Source organism: Acipenser ruthenus, chromosome 6 (genome assembly GCF_902713425.1).
Source record: "Acipenser ruthenus chromosome 6, fAciRut3.2 maternal haplotype, whole genome shotgun sequence".
In the NCBI taxonomy this organism is placed as follows: Eukaryota; Metazoa; Chordata; class Actinopteri; order Acipenseriformes; family Acipenseridae; genus Acipenser; species Acipenser ruthenus.
In genome coordinates this window covers 79007188-79031755 of record NC_081194.1, presented here as the reverse complement: position 1 = coordinate 79031755, position 24568 = coordinate 79007188, and the positions used below count along the sequence as shown (strand labels likewise).

Here is a 24568-nt window from a genome sequence, read left to right as displayed (position 1 = left end):
TTTGCATTAACAGGAAAACTTAAGATAAGTTAGCTGATATTAACACTCTTTAGCGCAGTACTTACCCCTCGCCTCCTACTTTGGTTATTTTAAGCCGGAAATCCACAGAGTTGAGGCTAGGAGGTTTCCATTTCAATATATCATCACATCTGCCAGGCTTGTATTTCTAAAAGAAACCAGAAAATCAGTTTCAATTGTGTATCCTTTACATGACATAATAGGAGAAATAGCTCAACCGCTGCTCTAATCTGTTACAAAAATATCAGTCTGTGTTACACAGAAGATAAAAAGCATGTTGAACCATCAGGTGGGTCCTGCTGTGCTCCTGTAAGTGACAGTAACACAGCATGCTTTGTCACAATAGAACAGTAGCTTTTTTTTCATAATTCTTTTGATACTTCAAGGAGAAGCAAAGCATAAAAGCGAAGCATCTTTATTTGTCAATCAATAACTAAACATGTACTAATTTAACTGCTTTTGAGTTACAATGCAGAACTAGCCACCGTCCAAAGAATGCAGTGGATTAGAAGAAACGAGCATTAGGCAGCAATTACGTTCATATGCAAATCATTTCAAAACAAATCATCTTGATTTACTGCTAGATATTATTTACTTATGGTAGGGCTAAGGAAAGACCATGTGTACTTGATGACTCATTACCATTTTGCGTCATGTTTGGTATCATTTACGGCACTTCTGACAGCGTGTGAAGATGTCAGCGCCCAGACTGAAAGGAAAGTTTACTGCTAAATGTTTTTAAACCTTATTCCTTTTAGGAAAACTTCCTCGATCACACATGTGCCAGCAGAGGAAGCTGAAGTGATCACAACGAACGATCGTATACCGTATATGCAAAAAAAGACACACTGGAAAGAAACACCACTCTACAGCAGGCAGTTCTCAGAAATCCTGCTACGATGTCAAAACAAAATGTGCTGCATGTAGTGTAAAAAGTGGTCAAAAATGATGGACTGAATGGGCTAAAACTGCTTTTTTTTGCGTACTGTGAACAGGTATCAGTTCTGATTTTAAATTGTTTGCACAACACCAAGGCAGCTTGCATAATGCACAACAACTTGAATTTCATTCCTTTTCTTCTCAACACTAGTCCTGAGACTATGCACATACAAGTCCACTGGTACAACGTAAAATGTTCTCTTTTCTGTTCCCTTTACAACAATGTAATATTTTAAATTTTCAATTGTCAATACCAATAAAGCCGGTATATACACACAGTGATATCAAGAAACACACTTATAAGACAACAATTCTTTGAGCATGCACAGGATGTTCTGCATTCAGACAAGCACCTAAAAATAACCCTAAAAACAGCAAGCAAACTTATTAAAGCTGTTTAAAGAATTACCTTTAAAAAAGGTCACTGCTGGACAAGTAAACCCATACTTTTACAATAAGCGCAGATCCCGATTTGCATAATACCCTGGCTAAGAAAGCAATGGCCCTTAAATATACAAATCTAACCTTACACTATAGGTTAGACCACAACAAAAAGGTATTCAAGCCTATTCAAAATTAATAGAAACAAAAGCAAAGACCTGGAAAGCAGCTTGGACGGAGTTGTTCATGAGACAGTATCTCCCTCAATAAAATGTATCCCAAGATGGTCTTTACTAAATTTTTTAACACACGCTTCAGAAGCATTTAGGGACTCTGTAGATGTACTCAAGCCCAGGCGAGGAATGTTGAGTACATTTACAAGAAAGACATCTTACCGTTGAGATATATTATTATTAAAAAATAAAATATGAAACGGATTCAACTCTAGAGTAAACTGGACGGCTGGAAATGTTTAATCAAAGTTGGTACTTTCTGACTGCTGCTGCAGCATTGGTGCTAAAAGTGAGTCACTCATGTTTGGGATGCACTGCACTCAAATCACTGCAGAGCCTCCAAGATTACCAACAAAACTACATGCACTGATGTGCAAGCCCAAAAAATGTAAACAATACATCTTCAAAAGTGGCACCAAAACCCACACTGACTAATGGACAGAAGGGTAATGAGACTTCAAAATGTAATTTTTATGCCGACTCAAGCATCTAGGAATGGAAAATATTTACAGCAGACAGTTTATACGAATCTTCTGCTTTAATTCAAGCGAGAATGCTTAACTTGATAATAAAACGACTATTTTCCCTATATGTAATTATGCTTACAACACTGTGGCAGGACATAATTACCTTAAGTACAGAAATATCTACATGATAAAGAAGACTATGGTTAAGATTCCATAACTATCTGCACCAGTACACATGTGAAATGAGGAACCAGTTCAGCACATTACATGTCTATGGGCCTAGGTAACTGCAGATAGCAGAATGAAGCCCAGTCCCCTTTGTACAATTGTGCCCTGCAAAACACCTGGAGAATACCTGCTGCTCAATGCATGTGCCAGCTATGATGATAGAGGCAGACTGCAGCCAAACAATCAGGGTTGGTATGCATGAGATCAAGCACCAATATTAGCACTGAGTTCAATATCTGAACCTGACTGGCAGGCATCATGTTATGGAGTGCACGCTTTCCACGCACTGCGCCCATGCGGTTCACCCATGCTGCTTTATGGAGTGCACAATTTCCATGCACAGCGCCCATGAGGTTCACCCATGCTGCTTTATGGAGTGCACAATTTCCATGCACTGTGCCCATGCGGTTCACCCATGCTGCTTTATGGAGTGCACAATTTCCATGCACTGTGCCCATGCGGTTCACCCATGCTGCTTTATGGAGTGCACAATTTCCATGCACAGCGCCCATGAGGTTCACCCATGCTGCTTTATGGAGTGCACAATTTCCATGCACTGCGCCCATGCGGTTCACCCATGCTGCTTTATGGAGTGCACAATTTCCATGCACTGCGCCCATGTGGTTCACCCATGCTGCTTTATGGAGTGCACAATTTCCATGCACAGCGCCCATGAGGTTCACCCATGCTGCTTTATGGAGTGCACAATTTCCATGCACAGCGCCCATGCGGTTCACCCATGCTGCTTTATGGAGTGCACAATTTCCATGCACTGTGCCCATGCGGTTCACCCATGCTGCTTTATGGAGTGCACAATTTCCATGCACTGTGCCCATGCGGTTCACCCATGCTGCTTTATGGAGTGCACAATTTCCATGCACAGCGCCCATGCGGTTCACCCATGCTGCTTTATGGAGTGCACAATTTCCATGCACAGCGCCCATGAGGTTCACCCATGCTGCTTTATGGAGTGCACAATTTCCATGCACAGCGCCCATGCGGTTCACCCATGCTGCTTTATGGAGTGCACAATTTCCATGCACTGTGCCCATGCGGTTCACCCATGCTGCTTTATGGAGTGCACAATTTCCATGCACTGTGCCCATGCGGTTCACCCATGCTGCTTTATGGAGTGCACAATTTCCATGCACAGCGCCCATGAGGTTCACCCATGCTGCTTTATGGAGTGCACAATTTCCATGCACTGCGCCCATGTGGTTCACCCATGCTGCGCAAATTGGTAAACATATTGTGTAGCCATGTCTTTACAACATTTAATGGGTCTGTCACCTTTTAACAAGGGAAGTGGGCAAATCTTTATAGAAACTAACCACTGTACTTTTATTGGTAGTGTCACTAAAGAAAATCACTTTTACCAGTATTGGGTATGCCCATTTAAATATTCAATTCTCAGTAAATCGACTGTACATTGTTCTTTTCGATTGAATAACTTTCGTCAATTGCAATGAGATCAAACATACAGTCAGAAAGATGGGACATGACATTTAGTAAGTGCTTCAGCAACATTCCAGGGGCTCTGGAGATAAAACAAACCCAGTCTAAAAAAGTGTGAATTCAGTCTGCCAGCATAATCCAAGAGTTTGTGCCAAATGCTGATGCTGTCACTTATGAATGAATTCCTGTTGAAGATCACTGTGCAGAGAAGAAGATATGGATGGTAATCTATCAATCGTATTTGCTACTTGTATGTTGGCAAACCTCAATGTTGCTGTTGTTGCTGATGCTGTTGTGACTCAACAATAGGATGGAAATACAAAACTCCTTTCTTACAGCTCAGCAATAGCAAGAGATGGATTTCCTTCAATAAGAACAGTATCATTATCTGTTAGTCTTGCTTCCTGCTGTTTAGAAACAAATATTGAACATACCATATCAGAGAGTACATTCACAACTTCATTCTGTTGAAATTAACCTGACCATTTCTCTTCTGAAGCATACCGTGAGCACACTGCTGCCATCCTTAGTAGCTGTATGTACACACAATCCAGCTTACATAAATAAAACAAGGACTTCGGCAGCCGTAACCTCCTTGAAAATCCCTTTTGTGGCTACACCGTGTGGGAAAGGCAGGAGATTGACGTGTTCCTGTTTGTTAGTCCCCAACTGGATTCATACTAAAAGAAATCTATACTATTGTTATGAGATTCACTGTGACTCAATGTTGCCGGGGGAAAAAATGGATAATTCCAGATTCTCACAATGTTTCAGCAATCCAAGACAGAAATTACAATTCAATATTGCTTCAATAAAAAATAAAAAATAAATTGTCCATCCTTTTTTCCTACCACAGTAAACGGCTTTGTCTTGTATGTGTCAATGTAGGTTCAACACAGGATAGTAAATAACAAAGCAAAGAGGAGGGATAAAAAGAGAGGAGTGTGGAAGCATAACAAACCGGGCTAAAGGCTTTAATGCAGGACAAAGAAAACTTATCAGTTTCTGCACAGACTAACCTTACAGATTTATGGATGCAATCCATGTTCTTTCTAATCCTTCTGAATGGAAATTGGCCACACTGTGCCCTTTTTTTGGCCTTTTAAGGTCACTGCATAAATAGTTGCTTTGAAAGCTACAGATCAGCATAAGAGATGGTTATCGTCACTGAACGAGACATGTTTGTGAACAAAACCAAGTAGTCCTCTATAAAATAATTACATGTTTGCCTCTTACATAAATCTGAAGCCATGCAGAGGGACGTTGGGTTAAATCAATAAAAATAAATGGGAAACAGCAAATATAATTAGCATGGTATTGCACCCGATAATTTCATATTGAACTGCAAAAAGTGAAACAGCCAATTTGTGAGCACAATATGTATGCTCAGTTATTGTTTTACAGTCACTGATGAATTAAAGCCCCAGTCAGTTGCTGAAGCAATAAACTGCTGTTTGCACACAATGTCCTGCTAATTCATACAGATAGGATTTTTTATGCTTTTCAGTATTTTGAAATGAGCAGAATAAAATATCCTCACACTCTTTAGCATTTGCAAGTGAATTCATAATGCCACAAGAACACTCAAAACAGATTATCCTTTTTCTGTTTAAATTACTGGTTGTACTGTATCTGAGCACCCGCACCACCAGATTGTACCCTGCAACATACCGTAGTCCTTCGAATTTAAGATGCAACCCACATTTCCCACCCTCAGTGGATAAAAGTTCAAATAAATATGCAGTTACAAAGATACATCCTCAATTACGCATATGGAGGCAGTCTGCAGCCATCTGCTGTCACACAGAGCATTACAGTTATGCGCTGCTTCTCATTTCCAGTCGTGATTACACACACCTGCTTTTCTCCCTTTCTGTGAACTGTGGTATTGCTTGGCATGTCGAAAAATACGGGGGTCTGATGAGCATTTCTGATCTGCCCAAGCTGGTACTGTTTATTAGCAATACAAATTAAAATCTAGATTAAAAGATTAAACATTTGGAAAACACACATGCACAATGTGTGAAACTGCAGTAAAGAAATGCGAACCTATTACACCATTTCAGTGAATGAAGAAAATGTACATTTTTTAAACTTGGGTGTGATCTTCAATGAATCATATCTCGTGCATTTTTACCAATCCTGACAGTTCTTTTAATAATCACCAACCCATTGCTGTGAAGCAGCAAATTGAAATACAATAATCCGACAGTGAAGCAATTAAATATGCTTGAAAAACGAATATTAAAATTACCAACTCAAATGACACAAACACAGCACACCATAACCTTTTTAATGTGTACAGTAAGAATGCAATGTTAAAGGTTAATGTTGAAGAGCAAACACAACAAAGTCAAGAAGCTTCTTCTCAAATGTCACTCCCGGGATGTAAAAACAGGCTGCATATAAATCCACTATTCAGGAAGCTCTGTTTGCAAGCAGTGTCACAGTGTACACAAAACGCAGACTGCTCTAAAGAGTAAGACAGCCATCTTGAAACGTGTGGGCCATCACCCTGTTAGTCATGCCTCTATTTCACCTGACCCGTGCTTCTAGAGTGTGTGAGAAATACACAAATACAAATTTACGATAAGCCCTGTCAGACAGACACTTTGTATTGCATTCCCCAAACTGCCATTTTATAGTACCGTATTCCTTCGAATTTCCCACCCTCAATTTGTGGAATAAATAAATCAAATAAAGATGCATTTACAAAGATACAACCTCAATTACGCATATAGAGCCATTTATACAAAGGAATACTATATTTGTTGCAATAAAATGCTACCTACTCGTCTATTAGGCATATTGGTTAGATATGGAACATTTTTTAAAGGAGTGCACCACAGTGTCTGTTTTTATGGAATCCCATGCTTTAACAATCCACTCATACAAGAGAGGTAGAGGTGCACGGCGCATTCGTCCAGTTGGCACATGAAATATATATTACTTCAAAGTGCTGCTGTCAGAGAGCTCAGGTTGCACTCAGTTCTGTTAAAAACAACTATAGTGTTTTACTTATAAAAGTTAACAGCTTGTGGCTTGTCAGAAAGGACAATGCAGTTTAATATTGCAGCAGTCTTTCCACAAACCGTCTGCGGTTCCTAAGCAGGCTCGGGAGAGATCAACTTTGGGTTGTGTGGCAGTGCGAAAGCCCTAAATGTAAATAGTGTGTGTGGGAATGCAAGGATGGCAGGGATGGGGTTAAATCTGTCCCTGCCCGCAGTCACAGGTGTGGCCATTCTCCAATTGGGTAATTTGAGTGCTAATTGGGGAGTGGCCACATATACAAAGAGAGCCAGAAATCCTTTGCTTGGTGGAGGAGTTTGGGGGCGAGTATTTATGCTGCGATTTTTAAACCGACTTGCAACTTTATAGAGAAAGCCAATGCCAAGCCTGTTTTTATTAATTACAGTGTGCATTGCGTGTAAAACTGCAGCTTTCTGTCTTTCTGGCAGACAGCTGGTCTTGGGCCAGAAAACAGGGGTCTTGGCACTCCTCTTTTTGGTGCCCAATCTCCAGGCAAGCCCCGCAAATTAAAGCCCCTTCAGCTTCCCGTCTCATCTGCTCATGTATTTATTCATTTATTTTTAACTGCAGTCCTGCTCTGGGTCACAAGGGCCGCTATCCCACTTCTATCACCGCATGCGACAGGGTAGCGTCACGGCAGGAAAGTGACCCAGAGGCAGAAAGCTGCAGTTTTACAAAAACAAACAGGAACAAATAAACAAGGCACAAGGGCCAACATAGAAGGTTTAAACAATATAGACTGGATAAAAATGTGTTTCCCTGTTAGAATACAGGTTGTCGTGACAATCAACTTCCTATTCCAAATGGATGATTAGAGAAGCCTGTTGTGTAAGCACAGTGGGAAAGGCACACTTGGCTGCAGCCTAATCACTTTTAAATTACAACAGGAGAAGTCTTTACTCACAGTAATTATGCCAGTAAACACAAAACCATTTATATATATATATATATATATAAAAAATGCAAATAAATAAATAAAAGCAAGCAGCTGTTTATGCCATGCAAAGCAAACTGCAATCAGAAATGAGGATCCTTCATGAGAGCATCAGCAGATGGTACAAGGAAATGAACGTGGATGTAAAGTTTGTAACCCTACCAGCTGAGTTAAATTACAGCAGAACCTCAAAGTTATGAGCACCACACTTACAAACTGAGCGGTTAGCCAAACCCACCACTTGAACCCAGGAACAGGGCTCCTGGTTACAGTGAAAGACGCGACAAGCAGCTCTGGGATTTCTGACAGTTAAACTCGGTTTTATTACTATAACACCCATAGATTAAATCATTGGAAATAACACCAGTTTCAGAGTTACAAACATTTCAGTCTTCTGAAGATCCCTATGGGTTTGCAACTTTGGGGTTCTACTATCTGCATCTGTTTGTTAACCCCTGTTATCCTGGATAGATCCTGCAATTTCTTTGTAGAAACAGGATACTTTGTACGTTGCTCTAGTACCATTCTTTGTTATTCTGGAGTGACTCATCTTATACCCACTGGAGGCTCCAGGAATTCTGAACACTTACTGCGGTGTAGATGACTTAATATTTTAATTTGATATTTTCCGTGCTTTGGCACAGACTCCACACGAGACAGAGTTGTCCGACAAGCACATGGTACTGGAGGTTTTGATGATTTCTCCCCCAACATTTGTTATAACATGGATATTTATAGTTCTATAAAACAAAAACTTAGATGTGTTGAGGAGGTAATGTAGCAATTATCAAAACCTCTAGGAACATATGCTCATCAGAACTCTCTCATGAGGAGCCAAAACATGAAAAATATCAAATTAAAACATTTAATAATTTACCCCCCATTAAGTGTTCAGAAAGAATGATGCTTTCCTGTAGGCCCCAGTGGTATGGTGGTTGTTCTGTCCTGACTGCATCATTTATTAAAGTGGAAACAAATGCATCAGTCACACTACCAAAGAATAATACTGGAACATCTTTAAAAAATATCGTGTTTGCAACAAAAACTGCTGCACCTGCAAGTCTATCCAGGTAGAATCAGGCAGACGGGGCTGAACTCGGACGTCTCACCCGTCTTTCAGGTGAGACGTTGTTATAAGTGACTCTGCAGCTGATGCATAGTTCACACGCCCTAGTCTTGTATCTTGTAAAGCGCTTTGTGATGGTGGTCCACTATGAAAGGCGCTATACAAAAATAAAGATTATTATTATTATTATTATTATTATTATTATTATTATTATTATTATTATTAATAATGAAGCCTTAGGGAATTGGGGGTGTTCATAAGTCTGAAATGTCTGTAACTAAGTGTAGGTGTACTGTACAAATGTATTATGAGGAATACAATGTTAAGGAGACTGTCATTACCTGGAAAAAAATATATATATATATTCACATGACTTACCCCTACGGGCTGAAAAATCAGACCATCCATTTCATGGCTTACTTGAGAGGTAAAGCTGCCATCAAGAAGCTTAAAAGAAGAAAAAGGTTTGTTTTAGTACAAGAGTCTAGTCATATTCAATTCACTCAAAACAACATAGCATCAAACCACCTAGACTTTACTGCTTTTCATTGTTCAAACCTTTAAATCAGAAAAGAGGATTCTGACAGATGAAAGAGTACAGGGAGTACAAGCAACAAAAGACTTGGCGAATTGGTTTTTCTGTTTGTAAATTCACAAGCAGCTCAGAATCAGTACTGCAGCTAAGAACATATTCATGTCAAGGTCACAATCTTGAACAAGATCTTCACAGCTCAAGATGCATGCTTTTCTTCTGTGAGATGTTCCTATTTGCATGAATAGAAGCTTTGCAATTTTAAAGCTGACAGCTTCACAGAATTAAATTAAATAACTAAATTAAATAACTACTACAATAACTACAGTACAAAGGGAAGGATCTGTTAGCCACAGCTGATTCACTTCAAAGTATCTCGGAGAATCATAGACCCCACTTGGTAGCATAGATGTGTATCTGTGTGTGTGTGTGTGTGTGTGTGTGTGATTGGGGGGGTGTCACTGTGTGTGTGTTCGTGACTGGGGGGTGTGAGCATTCTCATCAGGGAACTGAAAAGACAAGCCATTTGAAAGGAAGTACTAACTGGGCAGATCCTGGGAATAGAAAAATGCAGGGTCTGTCCAACAGTTGAAGTAAATACTGCATTTGGTATCTCACAATGGTATTAATAATAGCTTTCCTTTCCTTTACCAAGTGAATCATTGTCCCCTGTTTACAAAAACATTCATTTATATGTTCACCTCCCTGTAGAATGTTCTCTAAATCTATAAATGTAAATCAGAAGAAAAATTCAGCATTTCAAACTATACAAATTTCTCATCTTACTCCTCAGATTACAAATAACCTTCATTTTACAGCAGCAACCCCCTATTTTAGTGATTTTTCCACGATAACCATACATAGGGAGTAATGCAATCACATACAATGCTCCAATAAAATCAATCCCTCCCCATGCTGTCCTTTGTTGGAATCATGGAACCCAATGGTGGAAAACCCACCCAGTCCTGTTTTTAGCAACTGCCACTTTTTGTGTTAATAAATGAATTACAGGAGTCATTAAACTAGCAATTAGACTCACTTGACAAGTAATTTATTACTTTCTGGAAGATATCAATGGATCCGTCAAGAAAAACAGAATCGGTATTGGGTTGCGATAGCAACAACCCAAGAAGCTTAGAGTTTCTTAAAATTAATTAAATTTAATTAGGTTCATTTTTTTTATTAACTCCAATTACAATGTATTTTACAGGTACTTTACAGACAGGACTGGATGCAGGGCACAGTTGATTAACCATTACTGAACTTGTAAATTGCAGCATTCCAACTGGTGTAAATGTTTCTAATTTCCCCTGGCTGATCAAGTGCTTTAAAAGACAAGACTTGAGTTTATAGACCGACTAGATGTTCCTGCTGTCACAGCAGCTGCTGCTTTTTTAAATCCCAGATTTTAGTTTCACCAGCACCTTGTGTCATTTCCTATCAACTCTATGATAAAAAAAATACATACATACAAGGTTCTGACAATAGTAAACTGGAAATGTGAAAACGCCTGTATCATTGCTATCCAGGTTAGATCCTGAGGTTAAAAACAATGTGGAACAAAACAGTTATTTTTCACTGTGTACCAACTATAAAGACTATGTCAAAGCATGTGGTCTGTGTAGAGGTCAATGAAGGCTAAACAAACATTGTGAGCACACTTGAGAACACTGTGCTCAAGCTCAGCTGCAAGTTGGGAGGAAGGCTTTCCAACTCAACACCCAGGAGACAGAAGAACCAGTAATCAATAAAGTGGGGTAAATTTATCCTTGTGTAGAAGAGATGTATGTTCTGGAACAACACTCACGCCAAGAAATCAACAGCGTTTAGATATTGTTAGGAAAACAGAGTGCAAGCAGAGTTCACAAAGTTCAGCTTCACACACACACAGTCACGCAAGATACATAAGACAGGCACTCAGTAAGACAATGAAAGAATGCTGGGTGTACCAAACATTAAGACAATAACTCAAAAGTATGCTCTGTCTATACAGCTGTACGACACCCATGAAATTGACCTAGAGAATCACAGAATGCACCTGTGAAGCGAGTAGGAAGTCAAGATCTGAAAGAGGTGGGTCTATCATCTGCAGTCACAATATTGTTCCCATCTTAGGTCACAGGTCTAAGTGAAGAATGTCGTTCGATTTTGCCAGCCCACACTATAATCTTAAGTCATCTGAAATGATTTATGAGATATTAGCAGTATTAAGTGTGATGGTGGGTTGATAAACGTATACAAGCTAACATGTGTAACTAAACTCTGAATACTAACAACTCTAATTTTGCTTTGATTGACTGTAAAAAAAAAAAAAAAAAAAAACCCTTGGATAATGTGAACCATACTTTATTTGTAGCATAAATGTTGTGATAACCTTGCATTGCATATTCTACGGTTTTCCTGTTAACTCAAGTGCTTGGCTGCCTTGGTGCTAACAGCAGTGTAGCGGCAGTTTGGTTGTGTTGTATTCAGGGGGGGTAAATGTATTCCCTTATGGAACAGGCTGTTAAGAATGTGAGGGAGAACAGCATTATTAATGTCTTCTTGTTTTAGATGCATAGACATGCACTGTACATGAATGTTTGCACTATAATACGATGTTTTATAAAATTACAGGTTTTGTTTGTACTATAAAAAGGAAAGTAAGTAACTTGAAATTAGGTTACAATATGACAGCCGTTGTTTTATACAGCAAAGTGCTCAAAGACCAAGCCTCTTGAAATGGCTTTTAATAAGCTGCTGTTCTTGCATGATTTCAGTTTTCTTGTTAACACAATTACTGTCTGCGTTTAAAGACCACGCCACACCAAATGTTTCTTTGTCTGAATTGAATGTGTATTAAATTTAACAAACAGCTAAAGGTTTTCATATGTTGACAATATGTGTGCATGTTTATACATTTACAGAAATCCTAAGCAGCTTCCCCTTTTTTTAAATATGTGCAGACAAGTTAAAGTCTAAAACATATTTAGGGTTAACATTCTTTTTTGCTTAAATAAATTCCTTTGGTGACAGGCATTACCTACCAAAAACTATTTTTCTTTCAAGGCACTCACAGTTCTTACAGAAAACCTATTACAGAAAATATAAATGACTGCCCTTTCACTATGGATGAGTCATCAGCTCACATTAGGGAATGCGCAGATGCATGATCCCTTCTAATGCTGGTGAATACACTATATTAGCACTGGAGTATAAACACTTTCTCAACCTAGGTTGACATTTTTTTGTTTTTTTTCAGAAGTCTGTTCCTCCAGAAGGCTACTATTTATTGCTAATCTCAGCCCGTTTTACAGAAGGGTAAAAAGCCAACAATGAATTAAGTTTACTGATAATTCAGTTGTTCTCTTTCTGGCAATGACAATATTTGACCACAGTCAGAAAGAACCCTCAATATAATCTGATATTATCAATAACTAGAAATTAGGTAAGAGGTTATCTAGATAGATCTATCTATATATATATATATATATATATATATATATATATCTATATATATATATATATATATATATATATATATATATATATATATAAAATAAGTTTAAATAATGACACACAGAACAAGACACATCTACTATAGCAGCAACAAGCAACACAGAGGCTTCAAAAAAACAAAAAGGCAGTGAATCACTGTGTGAGGCTCTCTGAAAAGACCAGCTTCATAATACCCAATGGATGTTACAGTTATAAAAGGTCATATACAAAGTGATGAGCTGACAGTTATTATTGTCAGCCTAGGGCAACAATATCAGAGCTGTCCCTGACCGCTACACAATCTTATGCTAATCAAGTTTCAAATCATAATTTCTAGCAGACATGCCTCAAAATATGTCAAAACACCAAATGTGTACAGAACAGCTGGCAAAAGATGTGTTCCATATACAGTGGTCTCACAGCAGCGCTTCCTGGAGTGGGAAATGCTGTTTTTGAACCCAGATTGATACCAATCCACTTGAAACACGAATTTTCTTCTGTGCCATGCCTGCTTACTTTATAAAATCGCTCCCTATACGTTTCTTTGACTTGTCACTCAAATCATACAGTGGAAGTTAGCCATCTGATCACTTTATAACGGGGGATGAATGACACCAGCTGATCATTATCATTATGTATCTCTGCTCCGCTTAAAATATGTATTACTTTCATCTTAGGAGGCTGTGTGGTCCAGTGGTTAAAGAAAGGGGCTTGTAACCATGAGGTCCCCAGTTCAAATCCCACCTCAGCCACTGACTCATTGTGAGACCCTGAGCAAGTCACTTAAACTCCTTGTGCTCTGTCTTTCGGGTGAGATGTAATTGTAAGTGACTCTGCAGCTGATGCATAGTTCACACACCCAAGTCTCTGTAACTCGCCTTGGATAAAGGCGTCTGCTAAATATACAAATAATAATAATCTTGATTTTGCTTAATAAAAAAAAAAAAAAGAGTCTTTTTAAAAATAAGATAAATAGAAAAGGATTTGCAGCTGTAATTGCTTCCATATGTGTCACAAGTGACCCTAAACCCTGTCTCTCTTGTACAAGGTGTGTGCTTCTTTTGAATGGAGAGCTTATGCTGCAAAAGCCTATGGCCCTTCGATAGAACCAACTTCATTTCTTGGGGGTTCCCCATTGATGATGGAAATGATAACAAGGCTTGGGAACCTATTGATATGCAAAATAGTTAATTCTGGCCAACTTAGGTATTGTGGATGGAGGGGATACCTAATAAAATAGCCTTCTGTGATCAGAATGAAATGCATGAATATATAGGTATCAGTCCAGAATCATTGCTCCCTGTGGGAGACACTCTCTGTAAAAGAGGAAAAGGCAGGCAAATACCCAGCTTACAGTGTGGATGTCAGAAGTATAGAACTGGGCTGCCACAAGCAGAACCAAAAACATGTCATGCATGTACCCATGTGGTAAAGCATTGCAAAATCATGTTTGAATGCGCTGCTGTACAAGGTTTATCATTTCCTTATTTAAATGTTGAACCAGAAGAGAATTGAATGTAAGGTTCCTGTTTTTTTATTTTTTAAAAATGAACCTTTAAGGATCACACTATCCTAAAAACATTATACTATCCAAAAATGTGTTGAATATGTTTATAGTTCTATCTCTACCGACAACTTACAACCACTGTTTGATTGAAGAGGACATTTAAATGTAAGCATTTCAATATATAATTTGGTGAGTACGTGTTTTTTTCGATGTCTTTGCAATGTTCAAACTTTACTTGTTTATTTAGGGTTTCTTTGCATAGAAAATACTAAAATCAGGGCTGCCGGCCGCACCATTATCATTTAACATCTTTGCTCAGTTTAAAATATGTATTCCTTTCATTAAACAGTTTAATGTGACCAAGAGACTGCTATCCAACTCAGAATGTAATGGGAGCCTTTATCAGTTATTGTGTATTTTTGCTTTTGTTCTGGGACACAAAACACTGCAACCGAGGAAAGAGAAACTCTAAGATTTTATTGACACTGACTTACTGCCAGTTGTAAAAAAAACTCTTAAATGGATTTGGGGTCAAATTTATTCAATGTCAACACCTCTGAAGCAAATATTGGCCAGTATTTTATCATTTGGTCTGTTGCTGCTTATTTCTAATACAGACGTAAATATTGTTTGCTGACAAAATCCATTGTGCAAAATAATATACAGTAGCATAATTAGTCACTGCCTGCTGTCAGTGTCAGTCTCCACTGCCTCATTCTTGCAAATTAAATATCAGACACCACACTGTAATTCAATCTGAACATCTTATTACTAATATATATATATATATATATATATATATATATATATATATATATATATATATATTTATTAATATGCTTATTTTTTCAGTCAATAGCAATACATTTATAATGAGCAGAACTGATGTTTAGTAAAACTTACAAACCTGAGGAACATATTGATTAAAAGGCAAAGCGGAGTTCATCATTTACCAAAGGGGTCATTTAATCCTGGTGCAGATTTAAAACGGATATCAATACATGTTAACTAGAGGCAGATTAAAATGTCTGCATAGTGTAATGCAGAGATTTAGAGGCACCAAGTGACATGTTTTTAAAGCCTTAAGTAATGTATTCTTGGTGTTAAGAATCACTTGTATGCCATTTTGTGTTTTAGTCATCACATCCTGGTAACACTATAATGATTAAATCATATTCAAACACATTATTTAAAACAACATTGCTTTTTGGCTGTAGATGTATTGTTTTTTATATGCTTTCAAGCATGCCTTCTCTCTAAATGATGGTCATGCACCAGCATCTCACCACTCAGATAAACATTTCAACTAGAAGTCTTGGTCAATGTCTTTTCCTGGCTTATTAGTTCAAGTTGTTTTTGTTATTAGTTGTATCTTTTGCAAAAAACCGCATACAGTAACAAACCACATCAATTCAAGGTCTACAGCTAAGCTAGTGACAAGGACTAACAGCCTAAATAGAAAACTGACAATTCATATTTCTGGCTTTTTCCTCTCTCTCTCTCTCTCTCTGCTAGGGTACAAGATTAACAGTATATTGTTTTTGCCTTTCGGTTCAGACAAGAGGCAAAATTGCTGTTGAAATGTTTTTTAAAAGCGTTAAGGGATTTCTTGATATTTTGCTAGACATGTCTGCTTTAGAAGTTGGAGCACAAGATTAAAAAAATAAAGTGCAAAAAGATTACATCCAAAAGGCCAAAATTCAATGACCTGTTAAGTTTCTTGTACTTTAACTCTTTCAGTCCTGGCAGGACCTCGAGGTTGCACCTTCTTGGCGCCGTATGTTAACATACACCGTCAGAAACCACACTGGAACCTCATGGGACTCCTAGGTCCCAGTCTGAGGTATAAATATATGTAAAACAAATTATTTTATTTGGTCCTGTTCTCATGTATTACTCAAAGAAGTGTATTCTTCAGCTCAACAAAAATATTTCAGGACTGAAAGGGTTAAGTCACCTGTCGCTTCATTATGGATAGTAAGCAAGCTTATGAGCCTAATGCTAGGACAGTACAGTATGTACCTAGTTTGAATTTGTGGCGATTGTGTGTGGCAGTTGTTCGAGAACAGATGGGAAGCTAGGGAGAGGTCAAATGGCAAGACATGGAACTTGTACGCTGTTCCCTGAAAAAAGAACTGCAGGTACTTCCTGTGCGCTGGTTTTATGGGGATATGGAATAGGCGTCTTTGAGGTCCACCGCGGTGAACCAGTCGCCTGGCTTGACTGATTGCAACAGCTGTTGCATCGTCAACATTTTGAACCTCCTTCGGCTCAGGGACAGGTTGACCTATCTGAGGTCGAGGATTGGTCTGAGGCCACCATCCCGCTTGGACACTAGGAAGCAGCCGCTCTGAACGGCAGTAAGCACCCAGATGCCCGTGGTGCACTGACACCAATACTCCAGATGACTTCCTGAAAAGGGGCCCTGGGCCTGAGGCACCAAACTCCTAGGGCTGCTGCACGGCTTGTGGCTTAGCCTGAGACTTCTGTCTCTGCGGCAGGCAGCGGAACCTATTAAAGTCTCCTGGTCTGTTCTAAACACCATCTCTGGCAGCAGGCACAGCCGGCTGTGCCAGTCTTTGAGGCTGCTGGAGCCTAGGGCGCCAGTTTGTCGCTGGTTTGTGCACTGGGGTGGTCGCTTGGTAACCAAGCAAACCAGCTGCTTCGTGGATTACCACGCGAGGGACCAAACGTATGCCCTGGTGTAATAGGGGAATCCAACAGCTATGCTTTGCCTCTGTCAGGCACGCACGTCTGGAAAAGCCAAAGCTGCCTATGTGCAGCTATCAGCGCAGCCTGGCTCCTGCCTACAGTCTGCCAAGATACCGTGGGCGAGATTGCAAGCAATCTCAACCGAAGTGCGTATCTTGGTCCAGCCCAGCACTGCTGAGCCCAGCAACTGTGTGCGTATTTCTGTAAAAATAAAAAATAAAAAAACACAGAAAATACAAATAATTCACAAAATAAACATCTTGTAATTTAAAACGAGAATTTAATTTAACTCCATCCAGTGCTATGCAGCCCAGGGGGTAGAGCACAAAGTCAGCCGACTTATGTTGCTTGATCTCTGTGAAGGAGCAACTCAAGCCGCTGGCTTTATGCGGGTCACAAGGCCGCTGCGGGACTAACAAACAACAGGCTGTAGTGCCCAATATATACGTAATTAGAAAAAACTAAGCATAAATGTAATATTGCAAAACTTATGTAAAACACAATTTGGGAAACGGTATATAGTCATAAGCAACAAGTACATATCTGACAACAGGCTCTCCTGTCAGGTCAGTCTTTAAAGGAAAAATGGCACCGAGATCTGTGCGCACAGTACCTTTATGCCCTTATTGCAATTGATTTATATTTCACAGACTCATGTTTTGTCTCTCCTCTGATTCTCTCCACCATGAGCCCAGAGTGTCTTTTATATTCTGTGGCTGGAGCCTTAATTACCCATTAATCAAATAATTACCTTTTAAGGCTCCAGCCACATTCCCTCAAGAGCCTTTATTTCCAGAGCCAGGAAATAAACAACAGAGAGGTGTGGTTTGGTGGAGCTGAGCAAATGGTTTCGCTCAGCATTTAATAAACAGAACAGAAAATAAAAAGGTTGTAAACATACAAAAACACAGGGCACGGCACTGGTAGCCAAAATAAAGAGACAAACAAAACGGACAGACACTAACAAACAGGGACGAACAAACACGGTGAGAAACACTTATTATTATTCTTCTTCTTATTATTATTTTTACCTCCTCTCTCTCCCCTTCTTTCGCCCTGAACACCCAACCCATGGTGAAAGAAATGTGCATCTATATATACTGTTGTGCTGGGATTCAATTACTAATTAATTATTCACTTGAATCCCAGCACGTGAATTAATTCTGTGCAACCCCGTGCTCACATACTATACTTTAAATGCACGTGCAGTGATGTGCAATCCCGTGCCTAAATACAAATATACAATTTAAATCACACGTGAAACACAGACCCGTTTATATTCCGTGTACCAATCTCTACACACCAACATCAACACACGCAACATACAACACATAACACACACATGCACACAGGGGCGGGGCACATTGCCACATATACCCCCCCTTGTGCGCAGCACACATGGCCTCAACGACCACCTCCCCCCTTAAAAACCCAGCAGTCCAGGACAAAGTCTCGGGCTGGGAAGGGAGGCTTCAGTGGGCCCATGGCTGGCAATGCTGTCAGCACCCCTGCCAGTAGAGGCACGGTTGACAGCATGCTGGTCCACTCCTGCAGCGAAATTGCTGCGGGGGATGCTGGTCTCCTGACCTCTCCCCTTTTCTTCGTAGCCGGTAGCTCCCCTTTGTGGGGCTCCGACCACAGTACTTCCGGCAGCGAAGAAGCTGCAGTGGGAGCATGTCTCCGGACCTCCCCCACGATCTCCGGCAGCAAAACTGCTGCAGTGGGAGCAGGTCTCCGGACCTCCCCCACCTTCTTCGTGGCCGGCAGCTCCCCTTGGTGGGGTTCCGGCCACAGTACTTCTTGCTGCGATGCGGAGCAACTGGCAGCCCCAGGCGATGCGGAGCGGCTGGCAACCCCAGGCGATGCGGAGCGGCTGGCAACCCCAGGCGATGCGGAGCGGCTGGCAACCCCAGGCGATGCCAGACTGGCAGTGATACCAGCAGGCATTCATCCTCTGCTGGTGGGGGAAGTGATACCAGCAGGTATTCATCCTCTGCTGGTGGGGGAAGTGATACCAGCAGGTATTCATCTGCTGGTGGAAAGGGACCCAGCAGGCATTCACCCTCTGCTGGTGGACATGGCGGAGGCAGAGGCAGCTCCTGCTGCTCTGCTCCTGCCGGTGAAGGTGGCGGAGGCAGAGGCAGCTCCTGCTGCTCTGCTCCTGCCGGTGAAGGTGGCGGAAGCAGAGGCAGCTCCGGCTGCTCTGCTCCTGCCGGTGAAGGTGGGAGCAGCGTGTAGTCTCCTGGCGACGAAGGTGGGAGCAGCGTGTAGTCTCCTGGCGACGGAGGTGGGAGCAGCGTGTAGTCTCCTGGCGACGGAGGTGGGAGCAGCGTGTAGTCTCCCCCTTTTGCAGGGGACTGGTGCTGCTCTGCCTCTCTTGCAGGAGACTGGTGCGGCTCTGCCTCTCTTGCAGGGGACTGGTGCGGCTCTGCCTCTGAAGGGGAAACCAGCAGGCATTCTCCTTCTGCTGGTGGACATGGGGACAGCAGGCATTCTTCTTCTGCTGGTGGAGGTGGGACCAGCAGGCATTCTCCCTCTGCTGGCAGCTTGGGTCCTAGGGCTGTGGAAGCCCCGACTTCCCTCTCTTTGGGCTGTGAACGCACCGACTCCTCCCTTTTGGGCTGTAGACGCTCGGGCTCCCCCCGCTCGGGCTGTGGACGCTCGGGCTCCCCCCGCTCGGGCTGTGGACGCTCGGGCTCCCCCCGCTCGGGCTGTGGACGCTCGGGCTCCCCCCGCTCGGGCTGTGGACGCTCGGGCTCCCCCCGCTCGGGCTGTGGACGCTCGGGCTCCCCCCGCTCGGGCTGTGGACGCTCGGGCTCCCCCCGCTCGGGCTCCCCCCGCTCGGGCTGTGGACGCTCGGGCTCCCCCCGCTCGGGCTGTGGACGCTCGGGCTCCCCCCGCTCGGGCTGTGGACGCTCGGGCTCCCCCCGCTCGGGCTGTGGACGCTCGGGCTCCCCCCGCTCGGGCTGTGGACGCTCGGGCTCCTCCCGCTCGGGCTGTGGACGCTCGGGCTCCTCCCGCTCGGGCTGTGGACGCTCGGGCTCCTCCCGCTCGGGCTGTGGACGCTCGGGCTCCTCCCGCTCGGGCTGTGGACGCTCGGGCTGTGGACGCTCGGGCTCCTCCTCATAACTGCGGAAGGGACAGCTGGCGAACAGATGATCCTGGTCGCAGAGGAGGCACCCCGGTGTTGGCTTGTTAAATCGCCGTGGATGTCTGGCCCTTAGGCGGCACTCCTCCTCCCTGTCCTTCAGCTCTTTATCCTCCTTCCATCCCATTTTATTTATTTATATATATATTTTTTGTAATCAAAAATATATATATTTTTTTTTTCCCAAAAAATGCGGTTCCTGCTCTGGTCTGACGCTTGGAGGCGCCGTTATCCCACGATGACACCACGTGTCACAAAGACGTCCGGAGTGGGTGTCGTCAGACCAGAAACAGGAAGTAACACACAAGACAGAGACAGTGAGGTTGGTGAAGCTGAGCACTTGGTTGTGCTCAGCATTTAATAAACAAAATAAGAGAACACAAAAACACAGGACACGGCACTTACGCCAAAATAAATATATAAACAAAACGGACTAAACAGTGAACAGACAAACACGTTGAGAAACACTTATTATTATTCTTGTTGTTATTATTATTTTTACCTCCTCTCTCCCGTTCTTTCGCCCTGAACACCCAACCCCGAGTGAAAGAAATGTGCATCTATATATACTGTTGTGCTGGGATTCAATTACTAATTAATTATTCACTTGAATCCCAGCACGTGAATTAATTCTGTGCAACCCCGTGCTCACATACTATACTTTAAATGCACGTGCAGTGATGTGCAATCCCGTGCCTAAATACAAATATACAATTTAAATCACACGTGAAACACAGACCAGTTTATATTCCGTGTACCAATCTCTATACACCAACATTAACACACGCAACATACAACACAACACACACATGCACACAGGGGCGGGGCACATTGCCACAGACCGGCTTTTCGCAAGTCTCAAATAATAAATAATCATGTCGGGTGGCTTTCGTCCGTCCGCACTCAAACATCACAAGAACGACAATAACAACAACGACAATAACAACAACGACAACAACAACCACAACCACAACAAACGGGAGGGCACCCCGTCACAGACCTGCAGTCGGAAATGTTATAAGTACAATAAAACCATTATTTGGCAACAAGGCAATCCTACTCTTATCTTAGTCTTCTGAAATAGTCACAATGCTGCACTTAATGCAAAAAATGAATCATACAAGTTCTTGCAGCAATGTAAACAAAAGCAGACAGTATAGTGAAGCAGGAGGGAGCAAAAGCTAAAAGGAGATTAGTACCAAATATCAGAGATAGTAATAAAGAGAGGGTAATGATGGAAAGCAACTCAAAACACTTAGCTCCCTCACAGTATCCAGACAAGACAGATTTGTTTCCACTTAGTAGAAGTGCATACTCATTTCATAACAATCCACTCAGACAATCTGATAAACAACGGGAAAGTAGTCGTCGTCGCCACCCCTCCCCCCAATCACACAATGAACTGCACAGTTCTTGTAGTCAACAACATGCTACGGATGACTCAGTCACACAAAATAGCACATTGTAACTCAAGAGCAGAGAATCAATGGTGAATGCATTACACTAATATCCATGTTCACATTTATAATAAAGTTCTCATTACGGAAACAGACCAGCACACACATCCATAAGTTATCCAGACGCAACAGGAAATCTTTATTCTTTAATACAATAAGCACTGCTGTACTGTAGTGTGCATGGATAAAAACCTTGCATAAATACAACTATAATACAGAAATAAACCTAGGTGTCAAATTGTAACCAGAAATATACAGAGCACTTATTGATGTGCAAGACTGACTCTGACTTGCATTATGGAACACTGTGACATTTCACGCAGTAAAGAGTATGAGTCATGGGATATTTTCTGATTCCTTCAGTTTTCAAAACACAAAGATCTGAGGATCCATCTTCTATATCTGATCTCAAATACACTGGACTAAATTAGACCTTTTAGCTCTTTACTTATTTAGAACTTAACAATCATGAGAGATATTTCAAAAAGGAAACTTTTGGATAATAGTTTCAAATGGAGCCTAAATGTCTGTGTCATAACATCACCCCTAATACAGTTGTAGTAGCTTGGTCCAACATTATTCTTGATCACAAGTCAGGAAAGCAATGCATCCAAAGTTAAATCAGGTTTAAATACAGCATTTACATTTCAAATGAATCTCTTGTGGTCTGTGTGCCATCATGAATGCAGGGATAGAAGTCAATTTCATACCAACTTCTAGGTGTTTATTTTAAAGAAGCGATGCATAGAAAGTGTATCCCAACTACATTTATTCTGCATAAACAGAACCTATTACTGGACTTCTTAATGCCTGGGCAAGGGAACAGTTTACAGTGCCTATAGAAAGTCTACACCCCCTTTCAAAATGTTCACCTTTTGTTGCCTTATAGCCTGGAATTAAAATGCATTAAAATCTGTTTTTTTTTCATTTATCTACACATCCTACCCCACAACTTCCAAGTGAAAAAATATTCTAGAAATTTGTAGAAAATTCATAAAAAATTGTAATAGCAATCCTAAATTAGCTCAGGTGTAACCAATCGCCTTCAAAATCATACACTAAGTTAAGTGGCCTCCACCTGTGTTAAATTGTAGTGATTCACATGATTTCAGGATAAATTCAGCAGTTCCTGTAGGTTCCCTCTGCTGGGTAGTGCATTTCAAAGCAAAGACTCAACCATGAGCACCAAGGCGCTTTCAAAAGAACTTCGGGACAAAGTTGTTGAAAGGCACAGATCAGTGGATAAAATATAAAAAAAATATCAAAGGCCTTGAATATCCCTTGGAGCACGGTCAAGACGATTATTAAGAAGTGGAAGGTGTATGGCACCACCAAGACCCTGCCTATATCAGGCCGTCCCTCCAAACTGGATGACCGAGCGAGAAGGAGACTGATCAGAGAGGCTACCAAGAGGCCAATGGCAACTTTGCAAGATCTACAGGCTTTTATGGCCAATACTGGTCAAAGCGTGCATGTGACAACAATATCCCAAGCACTCCACAAATCTGGCCTGTATGGTAGGGGGACAAGAAGGAAGCCATTACTCAAGAAAGCCCAGCAAGAATCCCATTTGAAGTATGCAAAAAAACATTCTGTAGCCATGTGGCAAAAAGTTTTGTGGTTTGACGAAACTAAAAGTGAACTTTTTGGCCCAAATGCAAAGCGTAATGTTTTGCGCAAACAAAACACAGCACATCACCCGAAGAACACCATTCCTACTGTGAAGCATGGTGGTTGCAAGGGGTTTCGCTGTCGCTCGTCACTCTCGTAATTTGCGAATGTTTTTTGAAAGTGACGACAAAGAAAAAATCTATATATATATATATATATATATATATATATATATATATATATATATATATATATATATATATATATATTATTATTATTATTATTATTATTTATTTCTTAGCTGACGCCCTTATCCAGGGCGACTTATAATTGTTACGAGATATCACATTATTTCTACATACAATTACCCATTTATACAGTTGGGTTTTCACTGGAGCAATCTAGGTAAAGTACCTTGCTCAAGGGTACAGCAGCAGTGTCCCCACTGGGATTTGAACCCACGACCCTCCGGTCAAGAGTCCAGAGCCCTAACCACTACTCCACACTGCTGGAGTATATATACACACACACAAACACACAGTGTATGTGGTTTTATACGGCACTGTATATATGCCTACAATACATCTTGCATTGAGAAAACACCACTGGAATCGGAATAAAGGAAATTATTATGTTACACAGTTCACGTGCAGCATGGTTTTGGTAAGTAGCATTTTCAAAACCATATCATTATGTGCAGTATTAAAATAAGTTAAAAACATATCAAATCCACAAAACCAACGAAATACTTATTGTATATTTGACATTTTATTTGTAGTGTTCTGTGTAACACGGGCCTATCGTTTAACCTGAAGCAGATATACGCGTTTATCAACAACACCAACATGTGTTGTAAAAATAAAGCAACAATTGTTTTGAAAACTGTCCAAAATATTTACTTGGTGGCTAAGAATGAAAAATGTCAAGATAAAAATGCCGTTTTTTATATGGAAATTGTCAAAATAAAAGGGGAAGCCGGAAGAATTTACCAGTCAGGACAACGGCATTTAAATACGACTACTATTAAACTGTATCTGTTGGTAATGTGGTTTCTTCTAGCAGTTTTCAAACTGGGGTACACGTACCCCTGGGGGTACTCGAGAAAAATTCTGAAATGGCAGACAACGCATTTTATTTAGTACCACTTGCCAATCTATTGCAAACTTTTGTCATGTAAGCTACGTTTAATCGCTAACACCAGACTGACGAGCTGTGACAGAGCGTTCAGTGCACACACGACTAATTTACATATTAAATATGTACATTTTAAATAAGCCCTGTTGTTTAAATGTAATATAAACAGTTGGGTGGTTACTGCAGTCTGTGTAGGATACAAAAAAGACATTTTAAAAAACTAAACGCCTAGTCTTTAA

The 24568-nt window shown here is 41.0% G+C and overlaps 1 protein-coding gene across 1 annotated transcript in view; it reads right to left on the bottom strand.

Moving 5' to 3' along the window:
• rngtt (RNA guanylyltransferase and 5'-phosphatase) overlaps positions 1-24568 on the bottom strand; it is a 95610-nt gene that overhangs the window by 17943 nt on the left and 53099 nt on the right. Inside the window, exons 12-13 of the mRNA XM_034019290.3 lie at positions 9130-9198; positions 66-166 (exon numbers count right to left, since the gene is read on the bottom strand). Coding sequence (XP_033875181.2) covers positions 66-166; positions 9130-9198 — 170 coding nt within the window. The remainder of the gene's footprint in view (positions 1-65; positions 167-9129; positions 9199-24568) is intronic.